The sequence below is a fragment of the Balaenoptera physalus genome, assembly GCF_965194825.1.
Source record: "Balaenoptera physalus genome assembly, chromosome: 7".
In the NCBI taxonomy this organism is placed as follows: domain Eukaryota; kingdom Metazoa; phylum Chordata; class Mammalia; order Artiodactyla; family Balaenopteridae; genus Balaenoptera; species Balaenoptera physalus.
The window spans coordinates 33,860,551-33,886,483 of record NC_138886.1 but is presented as its reverse complement, the minus strand read 5'-3'; the positions used below and the strand labels follow the sequence as shown (position 1 = coordinate 33,886,483).

Here is a 25,933-nt window from a genome sequence, read left to right as displayed (position 1 = left end):
CCCCTCCCGCCGCGCCTCTTCCCGCCCCGTCCTTGGTGCACCGCGGCCGCTGAGCCGAGCGGCGCCGCGCGGGGCCGAGTCGAGCCGAGCAGCCACCCGCGACGCGTCGCCGGTTTAAGCGCAGTGCGGGGCCGCGGCCGGGGGCGGCGGTAGTGAGACAAGCGCTGCGCTCCAGCCCCCTTTTCCCTCCATGGTTTCTCTCCGCTCCCGTGAGTAACTTGGCTCCGGGGGCTCCGCTCGCCTGCCCGCACGCCGCCCACCGCCTGGGACCGCGCCGCCGGCCTCTGCTGCTAGCAGACCCCTTCTGACGGCCCTCGCTGCGCAGGCTGGGACGCCTCTCCCCCCTCCGCCCCCGCCGCGGAAAGTTAAGTTTGGAGAGGGGGGAAGAGAGAAACATGGACATGAAGAGGAGGATCCACCTGGAGCTGAGGAACCGGACCCCGGCAGCTGTAAGCAGAGCCCCCTTCGGGCGCCCTCTCCCCCGATGACTTGCATGTAATGGTGGCCACCTGCGGGGCCCCGACCGCGGGTTCGCCGGCCCGGCGCGAGGAAGAGCGCAGCTCGCGGGCTCGGACGGGGAAGGCGGGCGGGCGCGGAGGGGGGAGCGAGCGCGCGGGGATTAACTCTTTGGCGCCCACGGGCCCCCGCGGCCGTCCGGGGAAGGCGGTGGGGTGGGAAAAGCAAACTTTGAGCTCCTCGCCCGCCGGGGTCCTTTCCCGGAGGAGCGCGTGTGCGTGTGGCCGGCGGCAAGGGAGGGAGGAGGGGGTTGTGTAACGCTGGGAGCCATGTTTGCAGCCTCCCGGGATACGCGGCCGGGCGGAGGCCCGGCCTGCCGAGAAGCCGCGCGGCCAGCCGGGGCTGGGCCCGTTGCGGGCCAGGCCGGGCTCCGTGCGACCCGGGCCGGCCGGGGAAGGGGCTCGGGCGGGGCGGGGGGTGGGCTCTTCCGGCCAGGCCTCGCGGTTGGCGCCGGCCCGGCTAGGTCAGGGGCCGAGGGGCGAGTAGGGGGCTCTTTGCCTCTGAGGGGGACGGGAAGTCCCCTCGGGCGCTGGGGGGCTTGGGCAGGCATGGCCTGGCGCGCGCGGAGCGGGGGAGGGGCGAGCTCGGGCGGCGTCGGTGGCGCAACCGCCGCCCCTCCCCAGGCCAAGTTTGAAAAAAGGACGCGGTTCCCGCCATTTTTCAAGCCTAAAAATAAAACTTTCTCCCGCATTTCTCTAGCTCCCTTTTTGCCCCCCGGGCCTTCCCCAGTCCCGGCCTCCCAGGGCGGGCCTTGCTCGGCCCGGGGCCGCCGGTGTGGCGTAGGCGGCTTCTCCCTCCCCCCGTGCCGCCGCGGCAGAGCCCGGGGGCCCCTGCCCGAGAGGCTGGCCCCTCGGTGTGGGCGGGCGGCGGCGGCTCCTCGCGTCAGCCGGGGCGCGCCACAGGCCGACACAGCGCCATGTTGGCGAGCGCTCGTCTCCCTCCGCCGCGTGAGCCGGCCTGCTGGCTCGGGCAGCGGGACCCTGCCCGTCCGCACCGGCGGTGGCTGTGGGCCGCTGCTCCCCGGGCCGAGCCTGCGGCTTGTACGGTGCCCGCCTCGCCAGGGCTTGGCTCGCTCTGGATGGAGCCGCGCGCTCCGGCCGCCGCCGACTCATCTCTTGGGCGCGCTGCCGTCTCCCTCCCCCCTTCTTAAAAGGGCAACGCCAGGCGGCCGCCTCCGCCCCGGTCGAGCGTCGGGGGTACGGGGGGGCCTCGGCTGGGCTCGCGGGCTGGGCGGCCTCTGTCCTCGCACGTGCTCCAGGGCCGCCGACCCTGGCCGGCACTCCCCCGCCGCGGCTGCGTGAGCGGCGGGTGGACGTTTAAGAATCGGCTTTCTTTTCTCTCCTGGCCCTCCCCGCGAACTAGAGCGCCTTCCCGTGGCCGGGTGCGGGGCCCTGTTTCCTGGCCCCCGCGCGGGGAGGCCGTGCCTCTGCCAGACCCCTTCTTCGGGTGAGTGGCGTCTTTTGGCCCTGGGGCAGCCGAGGGGAAGTCCTTCCACCTCGCGCCAGGCTGGCGATGGGCGCGTTTCGTGCAGTCAGGGAGCTATGGGTAACAAGTTGCCAACTTGTGGGAATTCGTCAACCGGCTTTCCCTTGTGTGCATGAGGTTTTGAATCCCTGAGGTATCCACAAATGAGGTGCCGGGTCGCTGCACCTCGTGGCCTCCCCGCTTGTCCCTGGAGGACCTCGGGGGGGTGGGCGTCTCGACTCGGTGCTCTGGGTTTTTAAGGTTGAGGTTTGACCTCAGTGGTCCCTTCCGTCCATCAGTCAGACATTTTGTGTCGGCCACGTGCTAGTATATTGAACCGTTAAGCTTCTTCATACTGTAAAACTTGTAGAGTTGTGATCTCATTTTGAGGAGTTGTTAATTTAAGACGTTTAAATTATTACTGCGTAGTTTCAAATGAGGAGAATGTGGAGGAATTAGATTTAGCCAAATTTTCCAAGAGAAAATTACACATGGGTCTTCAAAGTGCCTTAAAATCTGGAATTTGAATTCTTTGAGGGTGCATAAAGTACTCTTAAAACACTCAGCTAAGAGCACTGTTGCTCCTTCTGGGAAATACAGCTGGGCTAGTTGTATGTGGAATTTGTATATGAAATAACTAATATATTGCTTTTTTAAAACATATATATGTGCAAGCGTTAATTTTTCAAGAAATCATCTTAAGCCTTGCCCTTTTGCCCAAAACAGGCTAGAGTCGTGTGGCTATTTAACTTATACTGAAAGGTCAGTTTGTCAGTTGCAGTATTCACATATCAGGAACTCAAAAGCCACAGGTGACTAGTGGCTACTGTGTTGGACTGCACTCTCCTACTGTAATCCACTGTTTTTTGTTTTTTAATATATGACGTTTTTTAAAAATATCTTGACTTTTTTAAAAATGAATTTATTTTTGGCTGTGTTGGGTCTTTCTTGCTGCACGCGGGTTTTCTCTAGTTGCAGTGGGGTGGGGGGCGGGGGGCTACTCTTTGTTGCGGTGTGCGGGCCCCTCTCCCGTTGTGGAGCACAGGCTCTAGGCATGCGGGCTTCAGCAGTTGTGGCGCACGGGCTTGGTTGCTCTGCGGCATGTGGGATCTTCCCAGACCAGGGCTTGCACCTGTGTCCCCTGCATTGGCAGGCGGATTCCTAACCACTCTGCCACCAGGGAAGTCCGTAATCCACTGGTTTTATTAAATAAATATTTGAGTACCAACAGTATGGCAGGGCCTGGAAAAGCAGTGTGAACAAGGCAGAGAGCAGTCCCTTCCCTCCTGAAGCTCAGAACCCAGTGGTGCCTGTTGCACTGTGCAAGTAAGGGGGCCTTAGGAGAGTGTCGTGGGAGCCAGCCAGGATTGTGGGGTAAAGAATGGCTCCCCTAGGGACTCTTACAGGGAGACTGAGTAAGAGTTAGGTTCTTAAGAGAGGAAAGCTCTGATCTTAAACTGAAGGTTTTGGGGGGTGGGGGGAAGCTGTAGGAAATTTTAAAATAAGAGTTTAAAAATGTTTTGCACAAAAGCATCATCTTTAAGGTAAATGAGACGTTCCAAGATGATTCTGAGTCAGCTAGTCACATGGCTCCATACGTCTGTTGTGGAGCCAGCTGTTAAAGAGTAGCCTTGACCTCTGGAATCCTGCAGTCTCTTGTCATTTGGGGAAAGAAGAAGAACCCTGTCTCTATTGAATGTATTGGTATAATGACAGGAGGCTCTAAAATGCACAACACAGTGTATTCCTTGGTTGATCTTGATGTCATAAAGTGAGATCTAAGACTGAGGAGGGTAAGTGGAGGCTTGATCATAAGTGTTTTTGTTTTAAGACCAGATGGGCTTTTTTTTTCTGAAATGGAATATTTTTTTAATAAATTTATTTATTTTTGGCTGTGTTGGGTTTTCGTTGCTGCACGTGGGCTTTCTCTAGTTGCTGAGAGCGAGGGCTACTCTTTGTTGCGGTACGCGGGCTTCTCATTGCGGTGGCTTCTCTTGCTGTGGAGCACGGTCTCTAGGCACACGGGCTTCAGTAGTTGTGGCACACGGGCTCAGTAGTTGTGGCACACGGGCTTAGTTGCTCCGTGGCATGTGGGATCTTCCTGGACCAGGGCTCGAACCCGTGTCCCCTGCATTGGCAGGTGGATTCTTAAACACTGAGCCACCAGGGAAATCCCCAGATGGGCTTTTATTGTGAGTGTGGCTTTTTTGTTTTTATTTTATTTGGGGATTTGAAGAAGACTCTGGTAACACTTTACTTCTTGTGTTCTTTAGCCGAAGTACGTGAGACAGACCAAGATAATAGGTTCCATTTCACCTGTTATAAACCGGTATGCTCATTTCCCTAAGGGGGTGACTCATAAAGGAATATAATAATTCAGTTTTTTCTAAGTCCAAAACACCTCTTTATATAAGAGGTTTGTTCTCATAGTGGAAAAAATGGCTTAAGATGGCATTTTAAAGTAATCTTCAAAAAGAACAGTGATCACTGTTTTTAAATTATAGGCAAGGATAGGAAATATTTTATACAAAATATTGTGTTGTCAGTTATTTCACTGAGAACAAATTGTATAGTACTAGAACGTACCATGTATACGACAGAAATTGGTAGTGTTGTCAGATGTGAGAAGAGACATGCAGTAGCAAGATATAGTTATTACCTATATCTAAATTTGTAATTTAGATATATTCCAGAATTGGAGAAAATACCTGTTCTTTATGTGAGGCCCTAATCTTTCTATTATGCCAAACATGCCAATGATACGAGCACCTCATTAACTATGAATGTAGGGGTATCTAGCTTTGATGTTAGCTCTGTTCCAGTCTTGTGTTCAAAGTTAGAAAGTCATGCAGTTCTTGTGGTTTACAATCAATGCCCCTGTGGAACACTGGTGGGCTGTATGCTAGACTGAGACATTTCATATCCCACAAATAAGAGTAGTTTTTCCTTAGTCCCAATTTACTAAAAAAAATTTAATTTTTAAAATAACTAACGTGAGGGGACTTCCCTGGTATTCCAGTGGTTAACACTTCACGCTCCCAATGCATGGGGCGCGGGTTTGATCCCTGACTGGGGAACTAAGATCCCACGTGCCGCATGGTGCGGCCTTAAAAAAAAAAAAAAAAAAAGGAAAAAAAAGACAACATAATGTGAGAAGAACCTTTCCCTCAACTTTTGGCATTTATTGTTGTGTCTGTTATGATGTGATTTTGAGCTCCGTGGGATATTCTAATTGGTTGCATCGCAGCTAATTGGGTTCTTTTCCTTGTATAAGGAATACAGTCTTCATTGAAGAAAAATTTGATACAGATAAGCTAAAAAAATAGTAGATATAGAGAAGGAAAAATTTAAAAACCCAGAAATCTCATACACACCCATCCTACCATCTAGACATTATGGTGTACAGTCCACGAGAATTTTTTTTTCTAAACTCAGATCATGCTATTAATGCATATAATATCTTGTTAAAATATAGTAAACATCTTTATCTTTCTCTGGCACAATTTATTATTTTACAGCCTCATTGTTAACATCCGCATAGGTCATAATTTAACCATCCCCATTAGGTGGTTAGAAGGTTTTTTACTGTTTTAAGTAGTATTGAAATGAACATTTTGTAATGTGAATCTCTGTCAAATTGCTTTCTAGAATGGTTCTCCCCACCAGTAGGGTATGAGTGTTTCCTTCCTTCATACCAACAGTTCTGCCATCCAAACACATTTGAGAACTGCTAATATTCTATTCTACCGTCATTTTGCAAACATTATTTTAAAATAATAGTAGGGTGGAAGGTTTGAAGACTGGTTAACTCAGAAAGATGGAAATTATCAAGGGTGGCAGGAGTTACTTTCTACATTTTTGGACATATTTCCACATATTTCGCTTACTATAATAATCATGTATTTTCTAACTAAAAAAAAATTGACAACTCAGTGATTTTTAATCCTCTGTATCTTCTTTTCCCCTCTTATAACAATTATAATTGATGATTATAGGGCTGCTTTTTCTTGATTAGAACCTCCCATTTATTCTGGGTCTAGATTGGGATGCCATGGCATTATATGTCCCCCACCCCATGTACCTTCCCTTGTAAGGCAGTCTGGATCCCTTCACCCTCAAGAAGGAATTGGGGGAGAGGGGAGGCTTAGTTATCTCAAATGCTGCTGACACAATGCCTGAGAGCAGACACCTTTTCACCAGGGTCCTGTTTAGAACTTCAGACTGGCTAGAAGGCTGCTTATGGCAGGCTTTGCAGACCTGTCATCCTTGGGCACAGCCCTAAGTGGACCCTCCTTTGGTCTCTGCTTTCTGCAGTAATTTCCCACAGTGCTCTGTGCTTGTTTGTGGCTCGTCTTCTTACTGTGCCTCTGGAACTTTGTTCTGGGGTTAGCCCATTTCTTTACTACGTGCTTAACCTTCCTGGAAAAGTCTAGGGACATGATTTCACTGCTGTGCCATACAGCCCAGCCCTTGCCTGTACTCACCCCAATAAATTCTGTTGCCTCCTACTCATGGAGAAAATTAAAGGTCTCAGGTGTGCGTTCCCTGACTTCTCACTCTCCCACTTATAAACTTACCTGCACGTATACCCATCCTAGCCATCTCTTCTCCATAAAAGAGCTGCTCCATCCTCAATAAGAGTAGAATAACATCTCATTTTTAATAACTATATGCAAATACCTAGAATTTCCATATGTCAAGAAAGGTCACAAAAAAGTGTTGAGAGGGATTGGTTGCCATTTTAAATAAAGAACTCAAAACTCAGCGACTCTTAACGTTTATATTTTTTTTCACCTAGCAATAGATTGTGAGGAAACAATCCTTATTACAAAAGAAATTTCACATAAAAAGATAGCATGGCATTATATATAATAAACTTGGAAACATGTTCAATAGGGAGGATTGTAATTTATGGTGCATCCATACACTTTAATTTCTTTAGCCATTAAAAATATTTATAATTGTTAAAATATGCTAAGTAATATTGTTTCATCTTGCTGTATTTAAAATATACAAAGACTGAAAAAAAAATACCAAAGTATTAAGTGACAAACAGCAATATGCTTTGCATTAATGTGATTATGCTTATGATCAGAAAGTAGGTTCTCTTCATACCCAGGTTTCCTCTGTTTCATCATCTGCTCATTCCCCTACAATCCTGACACAAACCCCAATGCCATTTTTTTCTGCATTTAACAGTTGTGAAGGCTCCTTCTCATACTGGGGTATGGTGGTAACTAAAATAGACATGACCCTGCCATCATGAAGCTTGATGAAATTTCAAGGCTAGCAGTGACCTTTTTTAAAAATTATTTTATTTTATTTTTAATATTTATTTATTTGGCCCCGCTAGGTCTTAGTTGTGTCATGGGGGATCTAGTTCCCTGACCAGGGATGGAACCTGGGCTCCCTGCATTGGCAGTGTGGAGCCTTAGTCACTGGACCACCAGGGAAGTCCCTAGCAGTGACCTCTTTTTTAACCTTTATTTTTTTTAATAAATTAATCTCATCATAGAAATGTTAAATAAGGTTATGGAAAAGTCCCCCAGCCAGTCACTTTCTCTCCCTGAGAAGAATATAAGAAAGTGAATGTGTGATATGTGACATAAATGAAAACATTTTATACATTTTGTACCTTTTTCATCATACATTGTATCCTGGAAATGAGTCCTTTGTTGATGGACAGTTACATTGTTATCTAATTTTTTTCAGTCCGTTTTTCCCCCCCCCTCAGTAACTTCTTATGCCTTATTTCATAAACCTTTCTAGGTGTTTGAAACTAATGCTTCACCTTTGGGTACTACTGATTCTTCTCAAGTCACCTTTGCAGGATTCCCCGGGTTCCATCCTTGGTTCTCTTCCTAGGAATTCCATCTTTTCACTACTGTCTCTGCCCTGATGACTTCCAAATACAGAACTTAAACCTAGAACTCCCGTGAACTCCAGGCCCTCATGTCCAGCTGCCTGGGGATACTTTCACCTGGACTTCTCATGAGAACTTTAAACTTGGTATTCTTCGTGGTATTCATTATATACCTGCTCTCCCCCCCACCCCATCCCCAAAGCTGTTCCTTCCTATTTCCATCCAGCTACATAGTTCCCATTTCTTTAAATCAGAACCTCAATTCCTCTCCATCATCTTTCATACTCAACAGTTAGATTTGCAGATTTGGACCACTTTAACATCATTTTTCCCTCCCAATTTCTCCTTGCTTCCTATTCGGCTATTTGGTTCAGCAGACTTGTTCTAACTCTTCGATGACTCTAGTTAAAGCGGAATTTTACCAGTTGAGAGAAATGTCCAAGAGGTACACCCATGGGCTGGGAGGCAAAATGGCTATCTAAATTCCTCCTTACTTGGCTTTTGGCATATTGGTGTCATTCTGTATAACGTTTTTGGATTCTCTGTCAGATATAGTCATAGAAAACCCCCCAAATCAAATAGAAACATTTAGTTATATTACAGTATACTACTTAGGTTGGTGGGTGATTACACTTGACCTTTTTTTTAAATGATTTGCTGGTTTTACTCTTTTTTTAATAAATGTATTTATCTTTTATTTATTTATTTTTGGCTGCATTGGGTTTTGTTGCTGCGCGTGGGCTTTCTCTAGTTGTGGCAAGGGGGGCTACTCTTTGTTGCAGTGTGCGGGCTTCCCATTGCGGTGGCTTCTTTGGTTGCGGGGCACGGGCTCTAGGCGCACAGGCTTCAGTAGTTGTGGCACGCAAGCTCAGTAGTTGTGGCTCGCGGGCTTTAGAGCACAGGCTCAGCAGTTGTGGCGCATGGGCTTAGTTGCTCCGTGGCATGTGGGATCTTCCTGGACCAGGGATCGAACCCATGTCCCCTGCATTGGCAGGCGGATTCCCAACCACTGTGCCACCAAGGGAAGTCCTACTTTTTTTTTTTTTAATACAAAAGAAATACATGCTTGTAGAAAACTTAGTACAGATAGGAATAAAGTAAATAGTAAAGGTCTTTGTCATTCTCCTACACCCTTTCCCAGAGGTTACTTTCTCAGTATTCACTATGCCCCAAGCACTACTTTCTATAACAGTTCTACTTCACAGATGAGGAAACTGAGACACAGATAGGTTAAGTGACTTGTCTAAGGTCACACAGGTTGTGAGTGGCAATGCCAGAATTCAACCCTAAGTATCTGTCTCTGGAGCCCAGCTCTCCTCAGTCTACCTTAAGTTTTCAGATGTGCTAATTTTCATCAGAAGAGGAAAGAATGTCCGAGGTAGCTAGAGAAAAGTGGAAGGAAGGGAAGAAAGAAGCAAAAGATATAATGGGCCTATATGCATCCTGAAAGCAAGGCTTCTGAAGAGGAAGTAGAGTAGTGAGAAGTAGTGAAGAAGCGAGCATGAAGTTGTGGTGTTGTGGGTGTCACTGACTCTCTAAATCAGTTTCCTTCTCTGTAACTGAGGGGAGGGTATGGTGGTACAAAGAAAAATGAGTAAATTCTCCATAAATGTTAGCAATTGCTAGAGTAGTATCCTTGGATTTTGTATAAGAGAATGAAGAAACTACTAGCCCCTATTTTCATTTTAGAACTATCAGCATCTTCTTCTCATACATGCTTGATTAATGCTAATAAACGTGTTAGATTCACTGCAAGAATGCCTTTGGCAGTTAAAACTAATTTGCATCAGTGTAAATTTATCAAAACGTGTTTAAAACTTGCAAGTTTCAGAGTCAACCACAGAGCAAGAATGGCAGTAGGGATTATCATGGTAGATATTCACACAGTAGACTTTATTAAATAATCAGTATTCACAATCTTCAGATGTGATACCTTTGGATGGATTTGAATCCTGAATTTCAGGACCTCCAAATAAGGAGATTTTGTGGCCTGAAAAAGGAACCTAATGTCTAACAGTTCTCTCCCCTAGAAATACTTTCTTACATGTAACACAAAATGATCTTTGTTTTGAATTAAGGCCTCTTGCATCTTGATCTTTTCCTAGTGTCAAAATAATCTTAGTAAAGATTAATAAGACCAAAAGTAGAAATGTATAGTCCAGAAACCTGTAGCCACAATCTCTTAGTGACCTTGATGGGAAAAGTGAAGCTTTCCTCTTTTCCTTGTGTCAGTCTCCTGGGCCTTGAGGAAGACTCGGCCTAAAGGGGTTGCAGGGGTTGGGGGGGTATCTTCACTCCGCATTTGTAGTTAAAGCTGCCCCTTGCGGAACAGACTTGGGAAAAGGAATAAGGGGGATATCGTTTCTTCACTTATCTCGTAAGAACTGTAGTTTCTGTCTCTGGAAAGTAAAGAGTTTAAATCTTTATTTGTACCATGGTGTGACATTCCACCTTTGATATCTATTAGAATATTGTTACTAAAGGCTTAATCATTTTTCATTTATTTATAACTGTGACCTAGGTCTAAGTTGAGGCTGCCACTATATGTGGGTGGTTTGGTGGGTATTTATGGTTGGAGTTTTTGCATTGTGTTTTGTTTTCTGCCTGTTTTTTAAAGCTTTTCTTCCCCACTTTGTCACCCACAGGTTCGAGAACTTGTCCTGGACAATTGCAAATCAAATGATGGGAAAATTGAGGGCCTAACAGCTGAATTTGTGAACTTAGAGTTCCTCAGTTTAATAAATGTAGGCTTGATTTCAGTTTCAAATCTCCCCAAACTACCTAAATTGAAAAAGGTAAGTGCTTTTTCTTTAACAGTAGAAGGGAAAACCATTCTGCGGAAAGGAAAAATATATGATTCTATCTGTAAGGAAGCATTTAGTGTAGCAGAAAGCATATGGCCTTTGGAACTGGGCAGATCTGGGATTGAATTCCAGCTCTAACATTTTCCTGATGGGTAAATCTTACTCAGATTACTTAATCTCTCTAAGACTCAGTTTCCTCATCTGTAAACTTGTAATACCACCTGACCTTGCAGAATTGCTATGATGTTTGGAAATAATACATGTTGGGTGCTCAATAAATAGTAGTTATGAAGAATAATTATTTTGTGAATATTACTTCTTGTTACGAATCTGTTGCTATGATGTTAACTCGTATTGTTCTTAGTATGCTCTGGTTTAGGAACCACAGGTGCCTCCCACTCTTCGTGTTTTATGTTGATTAAGGGAGAATTGAAGTATAGACCTTCCAAATTTGTAGTCTGTTATTTCAAACACATTATGTAATTCTTAATGACTAGGAAGTTTAAAATGTGTTGTGATTGACTGCAAGAGTTCATTTTAACAAAACTGCTGTACTTCCCTATCCTAGTTGACGGCCCATTGTTAGGGCTTTATTGGTCTAATTATAAACCAATCGCTGTCCCCTCTAACAACTCCCCCCCCCAAAAAAAAACAACAAACAGAAAACCTCAAGAAAAATGTTTTTTTCATGTCCTTGCACGTTGCCCTGTCACAAAACCCCAGAATGTCAGAACTGGAAGAAACTTAGATCTTCTAGCCTTGTTTTACAGGCACAGCAGTAGACCCAGAAAGGTACAGTAATTTGCCTAAAGCCACCCACAGAAGTGGTTAGTACTGGAACCAAAGCTAGAACCCTTATCTTCCTATTTGCTAACCCAGTATCTTTTCCATTACATACAAAAATGTTTGTGGTCATGGCAGTGTTGCAGAATTCTCCACTGTTTACCTAATCTCTTTATTAGGGAGTTTAAGTTGAACCTTCATCTAAAAAAGATACACATAGAAAACTGAAATCAAATTGAGGCAAAGGACAGGTAGGCTGTTCCTGTAGCTTGCTTGCTTGAATTCTGAGAGGGACTTGTTTTTTGGTTAAGTACGTGAATTAAAATCCAGAAGTGCTTTTTACTTATTTGCCTTTTTTAGGTAATAAATGCTCAGAAAGTCCTCATGAGTTTCAGGGCGACCCTCCTATCAGAAAGAATTCTGTTATGTTTAAATTTGTAAATTTTTTTTCTTTTTTTCTGACAGGCATTTCCTTTAGAGGTTCAAGTGTAATCCTTTTATGTTTGCATAGGTTATTGTGACATTGGAAGCGCTGATAAGCCCATAAAAAACTGATGGCTTTTTAGCCTGTATCTACATAAACTTGATGCTAGCAGGTCCCTACTATGTGTTTTGTGTTCTGTTCTACTTTCCTAGCATCCTGGTACATTTTCCTGAATTCCTATGGTCTGTGTACTATCACACTTATTCAGAAAGTCAGTGTATCAGTGTATCAAACCCTTCTGAAGTCTTGTTAATCACTTACCTTGTAGGGTCAGAGAGGGAGGAATAGAGATATCTGTAAACCAAACTTAAAGGCAGATTGGGTGTTCTCACAGCTGATTTTCTTCCTACCCTAGAGCACAGATTGTTTTTTTTTTAACAAGAAACAGGTTCTGAAAGAAATTTTGGTGTATAAATGTCGCAGGTTTGCTAAATTTACACATTGATTTCATTTCAAAATAAATATGCCACTAAATGTTTGGCAGATTGCCTTGTTATCTCTTCTCCCTAAGATACTCATGTTGAAAGGATGTGAATACTATATATGTTGATATTCTAACCGGCCAAGAGAAATTTTAGATATTTTACTGGACTGTCCCATCAGAAGGAAAAAAAATGTATTGAAATGTTGCATTTTTCTCTTCCGAAATGCTTAATAACACCAAAGCAGCAGACTTACTGTTTTTTAAATTCATTCTTTCAACGAATATTTAAATTTTTAAAAGTTCCTCTATTCTGCATCATGTACTTCATTTCATTGCATGCCAGACTAAATTACATAAGTTGTCATGCTGTTCTAGGTACATAGCATAGGGGGGAGCACATTGAAGCTAGCCTGACTGGCTTCAAATCATAGGTTCACCGATGTAACAGCTGTGTGATCTGTGGGCACTTATATAGTCTCTTCATAGTTCATTTTTGTCATCTGTAAATGGGGGTAATAATTCTACCTACCCCATAGGGTGATTGTGAGATCAAATGAGTTCATGGATTTCTAGTGCTTTGAACAGTGCCTGAAGTACTATGTAAGGGTTAGATACAGTTACCATTGTTGTTGTTGGCAGTTAAAAGAGAATTGAAACTAGCTGTCTGGCCTTAGTTTTCTTCATCTGCAAAATGAAGAGTTTGAATTAGATGCTCTCAACCATCTTATTTTTCCAGGCTCCAATTTCTTTCACTCTAAGAGTCCAATATTCCTTGGTGAAGGCTCATTCCTTCATTGGCATACCACTTGCTGTGCTACTTGACCTGCAGCTAAGAAATTAGAGTGGGTTCTTACAAGGGCTAGTGCCAGGTTTGTGCAAGAAGTGTCCTCTGGGGAGTTGGTTTCATCAACTCTGAAGCTGTTGCCCCAGTCCCTTTTTCCAAAGTCATGGAGCTTCTTTAAGGGCCTGTACCATTCCTGTAGCCTTCAGAGCAACATTCCCTGGTGGCTTCCAGATGTAGAACCCCATGGCGAGCCAGCACTGAACAGAACCAGATTAGGTTTCAAGTGGGCATTGTGAGCTTTGCTTGGCACACAGAATAGCTGCTTAGAATGCACAGACCATTTACCCTTCCTGGCAGGTATAGAGTATTACAACTTCTCAAAGAATTCTAATTTGCTTTGACCCACTTTTTAGGTTAGAAAATGTATTTGCTGATGTTAGGGGCCAGCAAACTGTTATAATTAGCAGCTGGTTAAGAAAATACAACTCTTCTAATCCTAACATGTCTCTCCTTCCCAGAAGTGTTCCTGGGATCTGTAAACTACTTATTTGGGTTTAATCAAACAAAATGAACACACATGCCCTAATAAAAAATAGAGATCATTTGATCTTGGTGTTTGAGAACTTTATTCGTTATTTATGACACTTTAATGATATGTGTTTCTCTGTGTGTATTTGTGTGCTGTGTGCATTTTCTCTTAACAGCTTGAGCTCAGTGACAATAGAATCTTTGGAGGTCTGGATATGTTAGCAGAAAAACTTCCAAATCTTACACATCTAAACTTAAGTGGAAATAAACTGAAAGATATCAGCACCCTGGAACCTTTGGTAAGTAATCAAGAATTTGAAAACCAGGACTTATTGGTCATTTTCATTTTCATATTTCTTTATTGTGAGGGAAATAATTGGAAATAATAATTGACTCAGAAAGTGGTGGTTTTTTATAGTACTTCTTATAGAAAGAGTCCAGTTTTAAAGAATCAGGGCCTCTTTAGTTATACGTGTTCCTGTGACTTTGCTCTCCCTCCCTTATTTTTGTGGTAGCTTCCTTCAAAGGGGAATTCTTTTCTTTTTTGTCCTTTTTGAATGTCATATATTAACTATAGCCTTAAATATTTATCTTAAAATTGTTTCCCCAGACTGGCCAGACTGTTCTATATTATACTTTTACAGAAAAGGCTGTTTATATTGGGTGACATATCTGATCTGTAGATGGAACAGGCCAAGGGCAGCTCCAATGAGTTTTAGGTCTTCTAATTCATGACCTTGTGCTGTAGCTGGATCACTGTTGACTAAAGTTTTGCATGGGAACCCCCAAATTCTCCTCAGTCTTACATACTGGGACAAGCTATGGAAAGTTAAGTGCCAGTTGGGTTATAGACTTGCTGTGTGACCTTGGGCAAATTGCTTCTTCTCTCTGGGCCTCAGTTTCCTCACTTATGAAGCAGGAAGGATAATAATCCCTGCCTAACTTACCTCACTTAGGAGTTCTGAGAATAAAATAAGGTAATGCGCTTACTTTGCTTTGTAAGTTGGGAAGCTGTGTTAATGGGGGTCCAGTCTAGTGGAACTTGTAGTGACCAGAAAAGAGCTTCTGGAGGCAGGGGTTAATGCAGGGTAGGGGGTAGCCCCACAGCCTGTTCTCTTTGGCTGCCACCTGGAAATTCCTATGATTTCAAGATTGTTAAATGACTTTTTCCCCTAAATATGACATTCTATTCATAGAAGTAGAATTCTATTTTAATAAGGCTAATGAAACTCAAACTTGTTTCATATCACCCAAAGAAGTTTGTGGCAGCTTTCTGGGTTTTTTTTTTTTTTTTTTTTTTCCTGTTATACATAAAGTCAGTATTTCCATCTGACTTAACTTGCAAACATTAATTGGGAGAGGGGCTATATAGCAGATAGGAGCTGTCTTTCAGGATCCAGCAGAGCAGAACCCAAGAGGATAAGGCATCCTTCTGCTATTTCTATCTTTTCTGATATCACAATATATTAAAATATTTGCACTTCATATCATTTGTACAAAATGTGCTGTTGATATTTCAAGAGAAGATAGAGTTAAATTATGACTTTTAATAAAGAGGATTTCCTGCTAAAACTATAGGGTCTTTTCCCTCCTAATAGTAATTGAGGCTCTGCTCCAATGTAGATTTAGTCACTGTTTACCGAGTCCCTTTGTTTTTATGTTTCATTAAGTAGACCACATTTAGCTCATTTCTCATAAATGTTGGGAGCCTGTTGTTCACCTTTGCTCCATGAATTTTGTCCCCTTTTTTCTGTTACCAGTTCACTCAGATACTTGGGCTCCCTCCTTTTTCACTAGTTCTGTTTTCCTCCAAATCAATCCCCATTTCCAATGTTTAAGCAAACATTTATTGCAGTTTGCTTTATTCAAGGATGTTAACATTTGCCCATTGTATCCTCATGTAATGCAGAGAAGAGAGAATGTCCTCCTTTTAGAAATGAGGAAACCAAGTTTAATTACTCAGCAGCTGCAGAATAAATGGGTAGTAGGGATTCAAATCCAAGTCCATCATTCTTTCCACTACCCTTGGGACCTGTTCTTCTCTTTTTAACCTATAAATTTATTCCATACCCAAATTGACCTAAGCTGGGAGTTCCAACAGGAGCACTAAATTAAGTGCTGATGGTCTCCCAGTCCCATGGGGTACTCTAAGCCTTTATTGTTTGTGTTAATGACAGGCTATCAATTTAGCGTCATTGTAAGCACAGGAACCCCTTCTCTTTAGAACAGAGCACCAGGCAGTACCTTTCCATGCTAAATCACTGGCCATTGCCTAATTCTCCTGGCAGCCTTAGTCTTCTTTGATGTTTCATCAGAAGCTTTTGTCAGTGTCCTAGCATTCAGAGGCAGAGCAGAAGCAAACATTGTGTGGGAGTTGTTCCTGACCTGCTTGGTGATTTATTAGGGCCCTTTGGTGGCTATGAAAGTCTCAATCCCCTGGGGCAATGAAGTATAAGAAAAATAATCATTATAATATTTACCATTTTTGGAGGATCTTCTATGTACCATACACTGTAGTGGATGCTTTATGTATGTTATCTCATTAGTAATCCTCAACATTTCTATAAAATAGATAGAAATAGCATGGCCCTCATTTTACACATGAGGAAGCTGAGGCTTAGGAGAGGCTGAATCCCTTGTCCAGAGTCACACACTTGGCTAGGGAGTGACAGAGCCACAGTGCCACACACCCAGGGCTGTCTGGGAAAGGCTGAGCTCCTGCCATTCTCCTGAACTTTCTATTCAGATTCCTGGGGGCGCTAGGTGGGTCTCCTGACATTATAACTTCAGGATAAATAAAACTGTAAGAGAAGGTGAAGGGGGGAAATGTTGGGTCCATTCTGACTTCTGAAAGTATACTTCAGTGGGGAAAAACACCATCCTCATCCTCATCAACCACATACATTTTGAACACCGTCTACGTTGAGCCCAGTTCTTACAGTCAATGCAATGATTGTGAATGCCTCTGCTTACTACAGGGACATTAATCGAGAGACAAAGAAGGCATCAATTCAAACTTCCTTGGACACCTTTTTTAAGAGACCTGGGCCATCCAAACCATCCCCCAAAGCCCTTCTAAATTCTAAGAAGGCAAGCAAAATTATTGTTAATAAAATGTTTAATGTTTATTATGGCTAGCCTATTAGTTTTAGGCCAAATTTCTGAAATGGTAGAGTTGTGGTTTTTTGTTGTTGTTGTTGTTGTTTTAAGCAGTATTTACACATTACATTGGGATCCTGAATAATCTGTGTGTAGTGTATTTTGGGCCTTAAAGCACAATTTTACTGCTTTAAACAATTCTAGAGTCCTACAATTATTGGGGGTTTTGTTGTTTATTTGCTTTCACTTCGTTTTCTAGCATACTGTTTGGCATGTCCGAATTATTCATAACGGGTCCTTTCTGAAGAAGTAGCAAAAAATGTGACAGATTCAGAGTTGCAGAAACAGGAAAGCCTTGGAGGCCCTGTGTACTAGGCTAGTTGATAGAATTAGAAAACAGGCTTGGGGCACTGTTGAGCATTAAAGATCTGGAGTTATATGTATTTTTGCACATCCATTCCTAGGAAATAATGTTGAACAGTAAATGGCTCATTCCTTTGAGTGAAGAATTTATACTGAGCCTCTGGGAAAGCTGCCTAAATATACTCGTGGTTCTATCTTAACTGGTATAGAGTCAACCTTTCTGTGAAGAGAAAAGAGTTCTACAGTTGTCTGGGGTGGTATTTCAGCATTTTTTTCCCTCTTTGTCAAGAAGTCATACCTGGGCTTCTAGGGGTCAGGGGCTGTCCAGTAGGGAACCTCATCTGAAAGCTACATGACAGAAAAGCAGTTCTCCCTATGATCAGAAGGGCTGGAGACAGCTTTCTTAAGACCTCAGTGTACTGACTTACATAAGCACATTATTGGATCCACAAAACTCTTGGATTACCGTACATTGGTGTTTTGAGGAGTACATTTGCCTGTTGCTGTAACACTGTCTGTGTTCCATGCTTGGCTCCATGTTCCCAAGGGCTGCTCAGTGAGAATAAAACCAGTGTGGGAACCTCTTTGATCAGGAAGACGAAGATTTGTGAGTGCAGGGATCAGGAACCCCTTCCTCTAAAGGACCAGATAATAGATCTTCTAGGCTTTGTAGGCCATGCAGTCTCTGTCACAACTACTCCACTTTGCCATTGTAGCATAAAAGAAGCCATACATAATACATAAACAAGTGAGTGTGGCTGTGTTCCAGTAAAACTTGGTTTACAACTACGGGAGGCAGGCCGGAGTGGGCCAGCCGGCTGTCATTTGCCAAGGTCTGCTTTAGAGCAGAGATTTTCAGATGATTTTGTAACTCCCAAGAACTACACAGATACCTCAAGTCGTGCAGACAAGGTTTTGTTTCATCTTTGTTTCTTCCCAGGTCCTTGTGAATGTTGAAATAGATTTCCCAATAAAGCATCGAAGTCTTTAAACATAAACATTTATTTTTTTGCAACTTGCTTCATACAGAGATCCTCTCAGTAATTTTTTAGAGAATGGCAAACTTTTCTCTTGACTCAGAACCATTAAAAGTTAAATTTATGAAGCCGTATATCCATATGCCCCCCAAGCCCCTATTTTAAAAGGCACCAGGCCTCACAGTACTTCACATTTTGTGTTTACTCTTTATCGGTTTGCCCCCTCTTCTGCTCCCTATGAGGGTCTATTGTCACTTTCTGTTGCTGTCTCCTTACTTGCCTGTAATACTAACTCTGCCCTCTCAATCTCTTAATTCACCCTTAATCAAAACTTAATAGACCTGGTATTGAAATACTAGTACACTGATGTAATAACAAATGAAGATCTGAGTAGAATACGTGGACATTTTCCTATTCGCTTTGGCTGCTCAGAAAACTTCTTGGGCCAAGTTTTTAGATCTTAACTGTTTTAGATAGATGAAACTGAGGTTTCAAACAAAGAGGTATTACAACAAAACTTCAAGGTATGGTAAAATCAGAAGAATTTTACATCAGAAAGTTCTGGTAATAGTGTCAATCTTTTCCTCCAAAATTAAAAAAGAAGAAAAGAGTGTAAAGTTTCTCTACTTTTGACGTTTCAACTCTGAGTCCCCCTTCTTTTCCCCCAGCTTGCACTGACTCCTGTCTTCCCAGAAAATATCTACATCACCACACTTTGTGCTTTACTAGGTTCTGTTCTCGAGTGTTTCCCATCTATGTCCCCAAGTAGAAACGTCAAGGATCTTGATGTTGATTGATTTGATTGAAAATTTTTTTTCCCTTCCTATTCTACCACCCCGGAGCACTGAAGACTTACTGCTTGATAACCCAGCAAGTTCTTATTGGTCATTTGATTACTCAAACATTAAAACCTAGTTTTGAACCAGATTTGTTAAAGTCTCTGTTTTGTCTCATATTGTAAAAAGATCCAGTTTTAATAAATATTTCAAATTCATATTTCTTAAGACTATTCATACTGCCAAAAGAAAACAGTTCTCTGAGAGGATAGAGGTAGAAGGGAAGGACTAATTAAAAATCTAGTGACCTAATATAAAGGTTGCAAAGGACGTGAAATGTTTTCCTATGTACAAGGCTGAGTAGGTAGCAGCTAATTGAATTCAGAGCCTAGAATTTTACCTCTTTAGGAGATGGGTTTTGTTGCTTATGTTCCTTTGGTTTAGTAGGTATGTTTCTTGATCCTTTTCCTCAGAAAAAGTTGGAATGTCTGAAAAGCCTGGATCTGTTTAACTGTGAGGTTACTAACCTGAATGACTACCGAGAGAGCGTCTTCAAGCTCCTTCCCCAGCTGACCTACCTGGATGGCTATGACCGAGAGGATCGTGAAGCCCCTGACTCAGATGCCGAGGTGGATGGTGTGGATGAAGAAGAGGACGATGAAGGTGAGTGGGCACAAAGCAACGTGCAGTGAACTTAATTTCTGCTTTCCAAAGGTCCTGATTAGACCACTGAATGCTCTTGCTATTGAGAAAAATAATTTATATCCATGCATGTAGGTGTTCTGTTAAATTTGGAACTCTTAGGGCATTGAAGTCTTCAAATGATCAAAATAGAAAATGGTTTGTTAGCTAATTAGTCTTGTTTTGGAGCCTAGAGATCATAGACTGCTTCAATCCGTTTTTTGAAGTACTTGTGGTTTATGGTTTACTAAAAGGACCATTGCCTCAGGTCTCCTGCCTTTCTCCTAGCTGTTTCCCTTTCTTGGCTACTGCCTACTTATCCTTATCAACTCAGCTTTGTCAACACTTCCGGGAAGCATTTTATGATGCTGGAGACCTAGGTCCTTGTATGTGCCAGAGCATCCCCTTGTTTACCTCTCTCGTAACAGTTGTCACTCTGCTATTCTTGTCCCTTCCAACTATGCTATGATTACCTTCTTTTTTTTTTTTTTTTTAATTAATTTATTTATTTGGGTGCGTCGGGTCTTAGTTGCGGCATGCAGGATCTTTCGTTGCGGCATGCCGGCTCTCTAGCTGTGGCTTAGTTGTCCCGCGGCACATGGGATCTTAGTTCCCTGACCAGGGATCGAACCCTCGTCCCCCACATAGGAAGGCGGGTTCTTAACCACTGGACCACCAGGGAAGTCCCTATGATTATCTTCTTATCTCTTTATTCACAGGGCCTAGCACTTGGTAGGTACTTGGTACATGTTTTTTACATTCAAATATAAATATCTTTCCTGCTTCGATATATGACTATAGAGTTTTAAAAGGTAATGATTTGAAAGCACTATGAGTTGGATTCCATTTTTCATTAATAAAGGAAATAATTTCTAGCTATAACATGGAATTAGAATATACTTTTTATTTTTGACATTTGATCAAGGTTTTTTACATCCTGTTATCTTTAAGAATCTTTGTATATTTTCTACCCAAACTATCCCTCCTGATTAGCTTGTGCTTTCCTTGCACAGTGACTTGTTTACTCTGAGTCACTCTTAGGATAAAAGGTTTCTCACCTGAGTGGCTTAGAGGAAGCAGAGCTATTAGTGTGATCACATCAATCAGCATGAAGAAAACTTATTCTCCTAGAATTCCTGATGTTGCTGGAATTTGCAGCATTACTGTATTTGAAGCATTATTTTTGATATCTCTTTAAAGATGAAAGTTTCTAAGACAGAAATGGTTAAGAAAAGTGGAGAACATCATCAGGCACCTCGGTTGCAATTAGTGGGGTAGTACTCTGGAAGCATTTTACAGTTTTGTTTTGCAGCAGGTTTGAGACAAGGCAAAAAGAGATGGGATGTTAGATGGTAAAGTGGACGCTGAATAGGATGTTTCATCTTGTTCCAAATGTTTACATCACTTAGTCCCTTCATTGCTGGTTCTCAGTTTTTCTTAAATATGGACAACCAGACTGGTTTTTAAGTCCACCTTAAATGGATTGAGCAGCCACCCATGGGCAGGAGCCTGTAAAGAAAATTCCTTGGAGAGTGGAAGGCAGTTCTTGAGAGCAAGATCAGTCAGGCAACAAGTATTTGAGAATTTCCTATGTGCCAGGCTTTTAAAACTATCTAAAAATAGTTTTAAAAAAAAACCAAACATGGTTCCTGTCCCTTGGAGCTTACTGTCTACTAAGAAGAGAAATGTTAAGTAACCATAACTAAATAATCAAAAGTGAGCAAAGTGTGTGGTAATGGAGAAGCACCAGGTGTGTGAGAGTATAGGAGCTGAGACTGGGGGTCTGGGAAGTTGGCCTGAGGAAGTGATGTTTAACTGAGACTCAAAGACTGAGCCAGTGTTAGCCACACAGAAAAGAAAGGGAAGAGCATGTGGGGTCCAGAGGCAGGAGAGAGCACAGCGAGCTCCAGGACCTGGAGAGGTAAGAACTAGTTGACGAGAGGCCTGCACCAAATGGAGTAGAGACACAGGACACAGGTGCCTTTCAGCCTGCCTGGCTACCACCACTGCCCCCACCCCCATCCCCATCATGGGGTTATTATGGGTGTTTCCCAGGTTCCTGATTTGCACAGCTGGTTTGTGGTGGTACCCTTACCCCAGAGAAGGAGGTTGGTGGGTCCTTTTTGTTTTTTTTGTGTGTGTGTGTGACTTTTTACTATGGAGAATTTCAGACATAGACAAAGGTAGAAATAACAGTAAAACTAACTTTAACTTTCATGTTCCCGTTACTGAGTTTCAGCCGTGATCTGTTCACACCTGATATTATTTTACATACACACACACTCCTACCCACTTCTCCCCTTCCTTAGTTTGAAGCAAATCCTAGGCATTGTATCATTTCATCGGTAAGTATTGTAGTGTACACTTGGTCCGCCAGGACTCCTGGCCTCTGGATTTTATGGGGCTCAGGTCAAAGGGACTGAACCTCAGCAACTTGCAAGAAAGGAGGTGACTGTAGTTCGTGGTTTTCCTTGACATTGGTGTGGCCCAGCATTTGTCCTGTGGACCAACCCAAAGCTCCCCACCACCTGAGTAGGTGTACCTTGTGAGACACACAGGGTATTTGATGTATTCCTTTTGGACTGTTTTCAGAAGGAGAAGATGAGGACAAGGAGGAGGATGAGGATGGTGAGGAAGAAGAGTTTGATGATGAAGAGGATGAAGATGAAGACGAAGATGTAGAAGGGGAGGAGGATGAAGATGAAGTCAGTGGGGAGGTCTGTGCACCTCTTGCTGCCCTGCTTCCCATTTGTAATTAAAAGTGTGGATTGTTTAAAAAAGAAAAGTCTTCTGAAGAAATTAGTATACTTGTAAATAGACTAATAGCAGTCTGATTAATTTAGCTCTTGTCCCCCTTTTAGTAAATACTAAATAGAATACTTACTGAATGCTAACTAGACAGTGCTTGGCTCTGCAGAGTAAGTTTTGACCCTTTAACTTTGGGAGGCAGCAACAAGTTGAGTATTCATTCAGTAGGGTGAGAAAACTGGAAACATTGAGAACTGATGGGAAGTCCTCCCCTTTGTTGTATTGAAGTGAAGGGTATGTTTACCAAGTCTGAACTTCTTGTATATCCAGCTTAATGCAGTAAACGCATTATGTACCTGCTGTGTTAAAGAGTTGAGGATGAAAAGTTGAAGAAAAATGTGGTCCTGCTCTGAAAGAGGCAGGTAGTCTAATTTATGGGACAGGCAGTAATAACAGTTATCTCTGAGGAGCTGAATACCATAGAAGGATAGGAGAAAGGAGTGACTTTGACCCTAAAGGGGACTTGTGAATACAGGCCAAGAAAATTAGACATCATCAAAAAAAAAAAAAAAAAAAGTTCTTTTGTACTACAAACGTAAGGCTGAGCATTTGTATAATCTCATAGGTGTCTAATGAAATTAAGTTTCTGAAAGAAGCTTTTTATAAGAAAGGGAATATGGAAATCTTTGTCCAAACCTGCTTTGAAGTTTTTAAAATTATTTCTGGAGTTATCCATTGTAAGTTGTATACTAATTAAAGATGTCTTTAATTAGTCTTTAATTAACGCTTACTTCTGAAAAGCGATTTTTAAAGAAAAAATTTGTTTTTTTTAAAGGAACTCCTTTATTTATTTATTTTTGGCTATGTTGGGTCTTCGTTTCTGTGCGAGGGCTTTCTGTAGTTGCGGCAAGCGGGGGCCACTCTTCATCGCGGTGTGCGGGCCTCTCACTGTCGCGGCCTCTCTTGTTGCAGAGCACAGGCTCCAGACGTGCAGGCTCAGTAGTTGTGGCTCACGGGCCTAGTTGCTCCGCGGCATGTGGGATCTTCCCAGACCAGGTCTCGAACCCATGTCCCCTGCATTGGCAGGCAGATTCTCAACCACTGTGCCACCAAGGAAGCCCCAGAAAATTTTTAATTAAGCTTATTAATTTAAGAAAAACCAGCAGTTCTCAGTATATTAAAGTAGATAAAAGTAACGTTACAGTTTTCTCTTTGAATGAACTGTTAAATTTAATTGACAATTCTTGTTTTTCTTCGTACTTCTTAACTTGGCAGAATTAATCTAATAATGATATGCTATTTACCATTCTTTAGGAAGAAGAATTTGGACATGATGGAGAAGTTGATGAAGATGAAGACGATGAGGATGAAGATGAGGATGAGGATGAAGGTGGGTTAATGCATGCACTTTGGTCCCTCTCAGTTAAAGATCAAGGGGAATGTCCATTAATTTAGAATTTGAAATCACTGAGAAGAAAATAAAATGCGTTTGGCCCTGGTGGTCTTCAGAAGCACTTGTAAAGCCCCATTAGTGTGTGTGTACTGGTTCACCCACCTGCTCTACAGCAGTTAGTAGTGCCTGTATGAGGATAGGCAGTCCCGGCCTCAGTCCCCACATGTTGTGTTTTTAGACCCCATCGTTTGTGTTACTGTTAGGCATGAGATTTCTGTGTTTGGAATTTTTTCATTAAAAAAAATCTTAATTGGATTTTAATCTTTGCAGGGTAGATAAATAACACCTTTCTAGTTTTATTGGTGTTATTCCTTTCCCCACCACAACCAAAACCAGTGAAACATCTGTTTATTTATTAGAAAGTAGATTCTAACGCTTGTATAAGTTTCAGAGTACTGGGTTGTTTGCTGTGCTTTCTGTTGGTTCATACTTTCTCAGCAGCATCTTCTCTCTGTGCAAGTCACAGGACTAAAATTACTTTGGATACAGCAATGATTAGGACCTGGTCTCTGCCTTCAGGGAGCTTTTTGGAACACAATTTAGTGCAGATTTAGCTAATTTCGTTAAAGTAGCAATGAGTTTTTACTAGTTGAAAAAAACAGAACGATGTGTAGGTCTCTGTGTCTCAAATACTTAAGGAGTCTAAGAAATCTCTTTTTAGTTAATATAAACTTGCAACAGTTTGAGTCTTGCCATGTTCTAGGCTAAATACTTCGTGCTATTTCATTTAATCCTCAGAATAACCCTATGGAGTCAGTGCCATTGTCCCCATTTTACAAATGAGGAAATAGGCTTAAGGAGCTCCAGAGTCCTTGCTATTTATTTTAATAACTGCTAATGTCTGATTTGGGGGACCAACAAGTGTAAGAAAAATAAGAAACATTTGGTTAGACAGCAACTTAACTTGAGAAAACTGAGTTAACTTTGCTGTGATTTGAGGTGCTGCTGTGCATTTTACCCTTCTTGGTTCCATGCCTACTATTTATGCTTCTTAGAATTAAAACTTCTTAATTAACAACCTGTCGATTTGACCAAGCTTACATCATTTTTTATCTCCCAACCGTTAAAAAATTCATTGTTGTTACCTCTGTTAGCAATAATTAGGCAAAGTAAATGCCTTTCCAGTTGTCTCAAAATGAATTTTTATTATTGTACAGAAGAGGAAGAAAGCGGGAAAGGTGAAAAGAGGAAGAGAGAAACAGATGATGAAGGAGAAGATGATTAAGACCCCAAATAACCTGCAAAAAAAGAACTGTTCCGTATTGGTTGGACTGCTCACATGGATTTGGTAGCTGTTTAAAAAAAAAAAAAAGTAGCTGTGATACAAACCCCAGGACACCCACCCACCCAAAGAGCCAAAGAATAGTTCCTGTGACATTCCGCCTTCCTCCATTTAGTCCCTCTTGGAAATCCACCACCAAGCTTGGGGACTTCACCCCAACAAAATTGTAAGCATTGTTAGGTTTTTGTGTAAGACTCTTGCTGTAGCGTGGATAGCTGTGATTGGTGAGTCAACGGTCCGTGGCTGCCAGTTACGCTGAGATTGTAACAGCATTTTTACTTTCTGTACAACAAAGAAGCTTTGTAAATAAAATCTTAACATTTTGGGTCTGTTTTTTCATGCTTTTCTTTTCTTTTTAACGAAATTTTTTTTACATTAGGACATTTTATGTGACAACTGCCAAAAAAGTATTTTTAAGAATTTAAGTGAAATAAACACATTCCTCTTTGGTAAAGCCTAGTTGTATGCTTACATTTGTAATTTAAGACTTTGATTGTAAGCCTGTGTTGAAACACACTAAAGAACTGGTTTCTTTGGTGTTTTTATATTAGTGGTTATTGAGGGGAAATACACAAGTATGTAGGATCTTTGAGCATTTAACTCTAATCCTCATTCTTGATGACTGAGAGTAATGAGGTAGACTTTTGAAAAATAATGTTTGAAATTCAATGCTCTGGAACCCCTGAAAGCCAGTAAAAATAATGTTAGATTCAAATAATAGATGAATTAAGTAAAGGAGGGTAGTATAAAGGAGAAGGCCTTACTCTGAGTCCCAGGAGATCTGAATTCTAGTTCTGGCTCTGCCACTGATTTCCTGTGTGACCTTGTGTTGCCCTCTGGACTACCTCCCAGTCTATAAAGTTCAGGGGGTGTGACCAAATGGCTTCGGACAGGAAGGTCTGAA

At 42.3% G+C, this 25,933-nt stretch overlaps 1 protein-coding gene across 1 annotated transcript; it reads left to right on the top strand.

Moving 5' to 3' along the window:
- The first annotated feature begins 68 nt into the window (after nt 1-68).
- On the top strand, nt 69-25,361 carry ANP32B (acidic nuclear phosphoprotein 32 family member B). The gene is made up of 7 exons (XM_082468786.1): nt 69-449; nt 10,489-10,638; nt 13,827-13,949; nt 19,339-19,528; nt 22,139-22,263; nt 23,609-23,684; nt 24,905-25,361. The coding sequence occupies exons 1-7, from the start codon at nt 396-398 to the stop codon at nt 24,970-24,972; spliced, it is 786 nt and encodes a 261-aa protein (XP_082324912.1). The 5' UTR covers nt 69-395; the 3' UTR covers nt 24,973-25,361.
- Nucleotides 25,362-25,933: the final 572 nt, after the last annotated feature.

What these genes read in the sequence shown, in the direction of transcription:
- ANP32B (XM_082468786.1), top strand. Translation starts at nt 396, where the DNA reads ATGGACATGAAGAGGAGGATCCACCTGGAGCTGAGGAACCGGACCCCG. An exon ending in TGAAGAAGAGGACGATGAAG is followed by an intron (nt 19,529 to 22,138) that starts GTGAGTGGGCAC and finishes GACTGTTTTCAG; the next exon opens with AAGGAGAAGATGAGGACAAG. An exon ending in AGATGAGGATGAGGATGAAG is followed by an intron (nt 23,685 to 24,904) that starts GTGGGTTAATGC and finishes ATTATTGTACAG; the next exon opens with AAGAGGAAGAAAGCGGGAAA.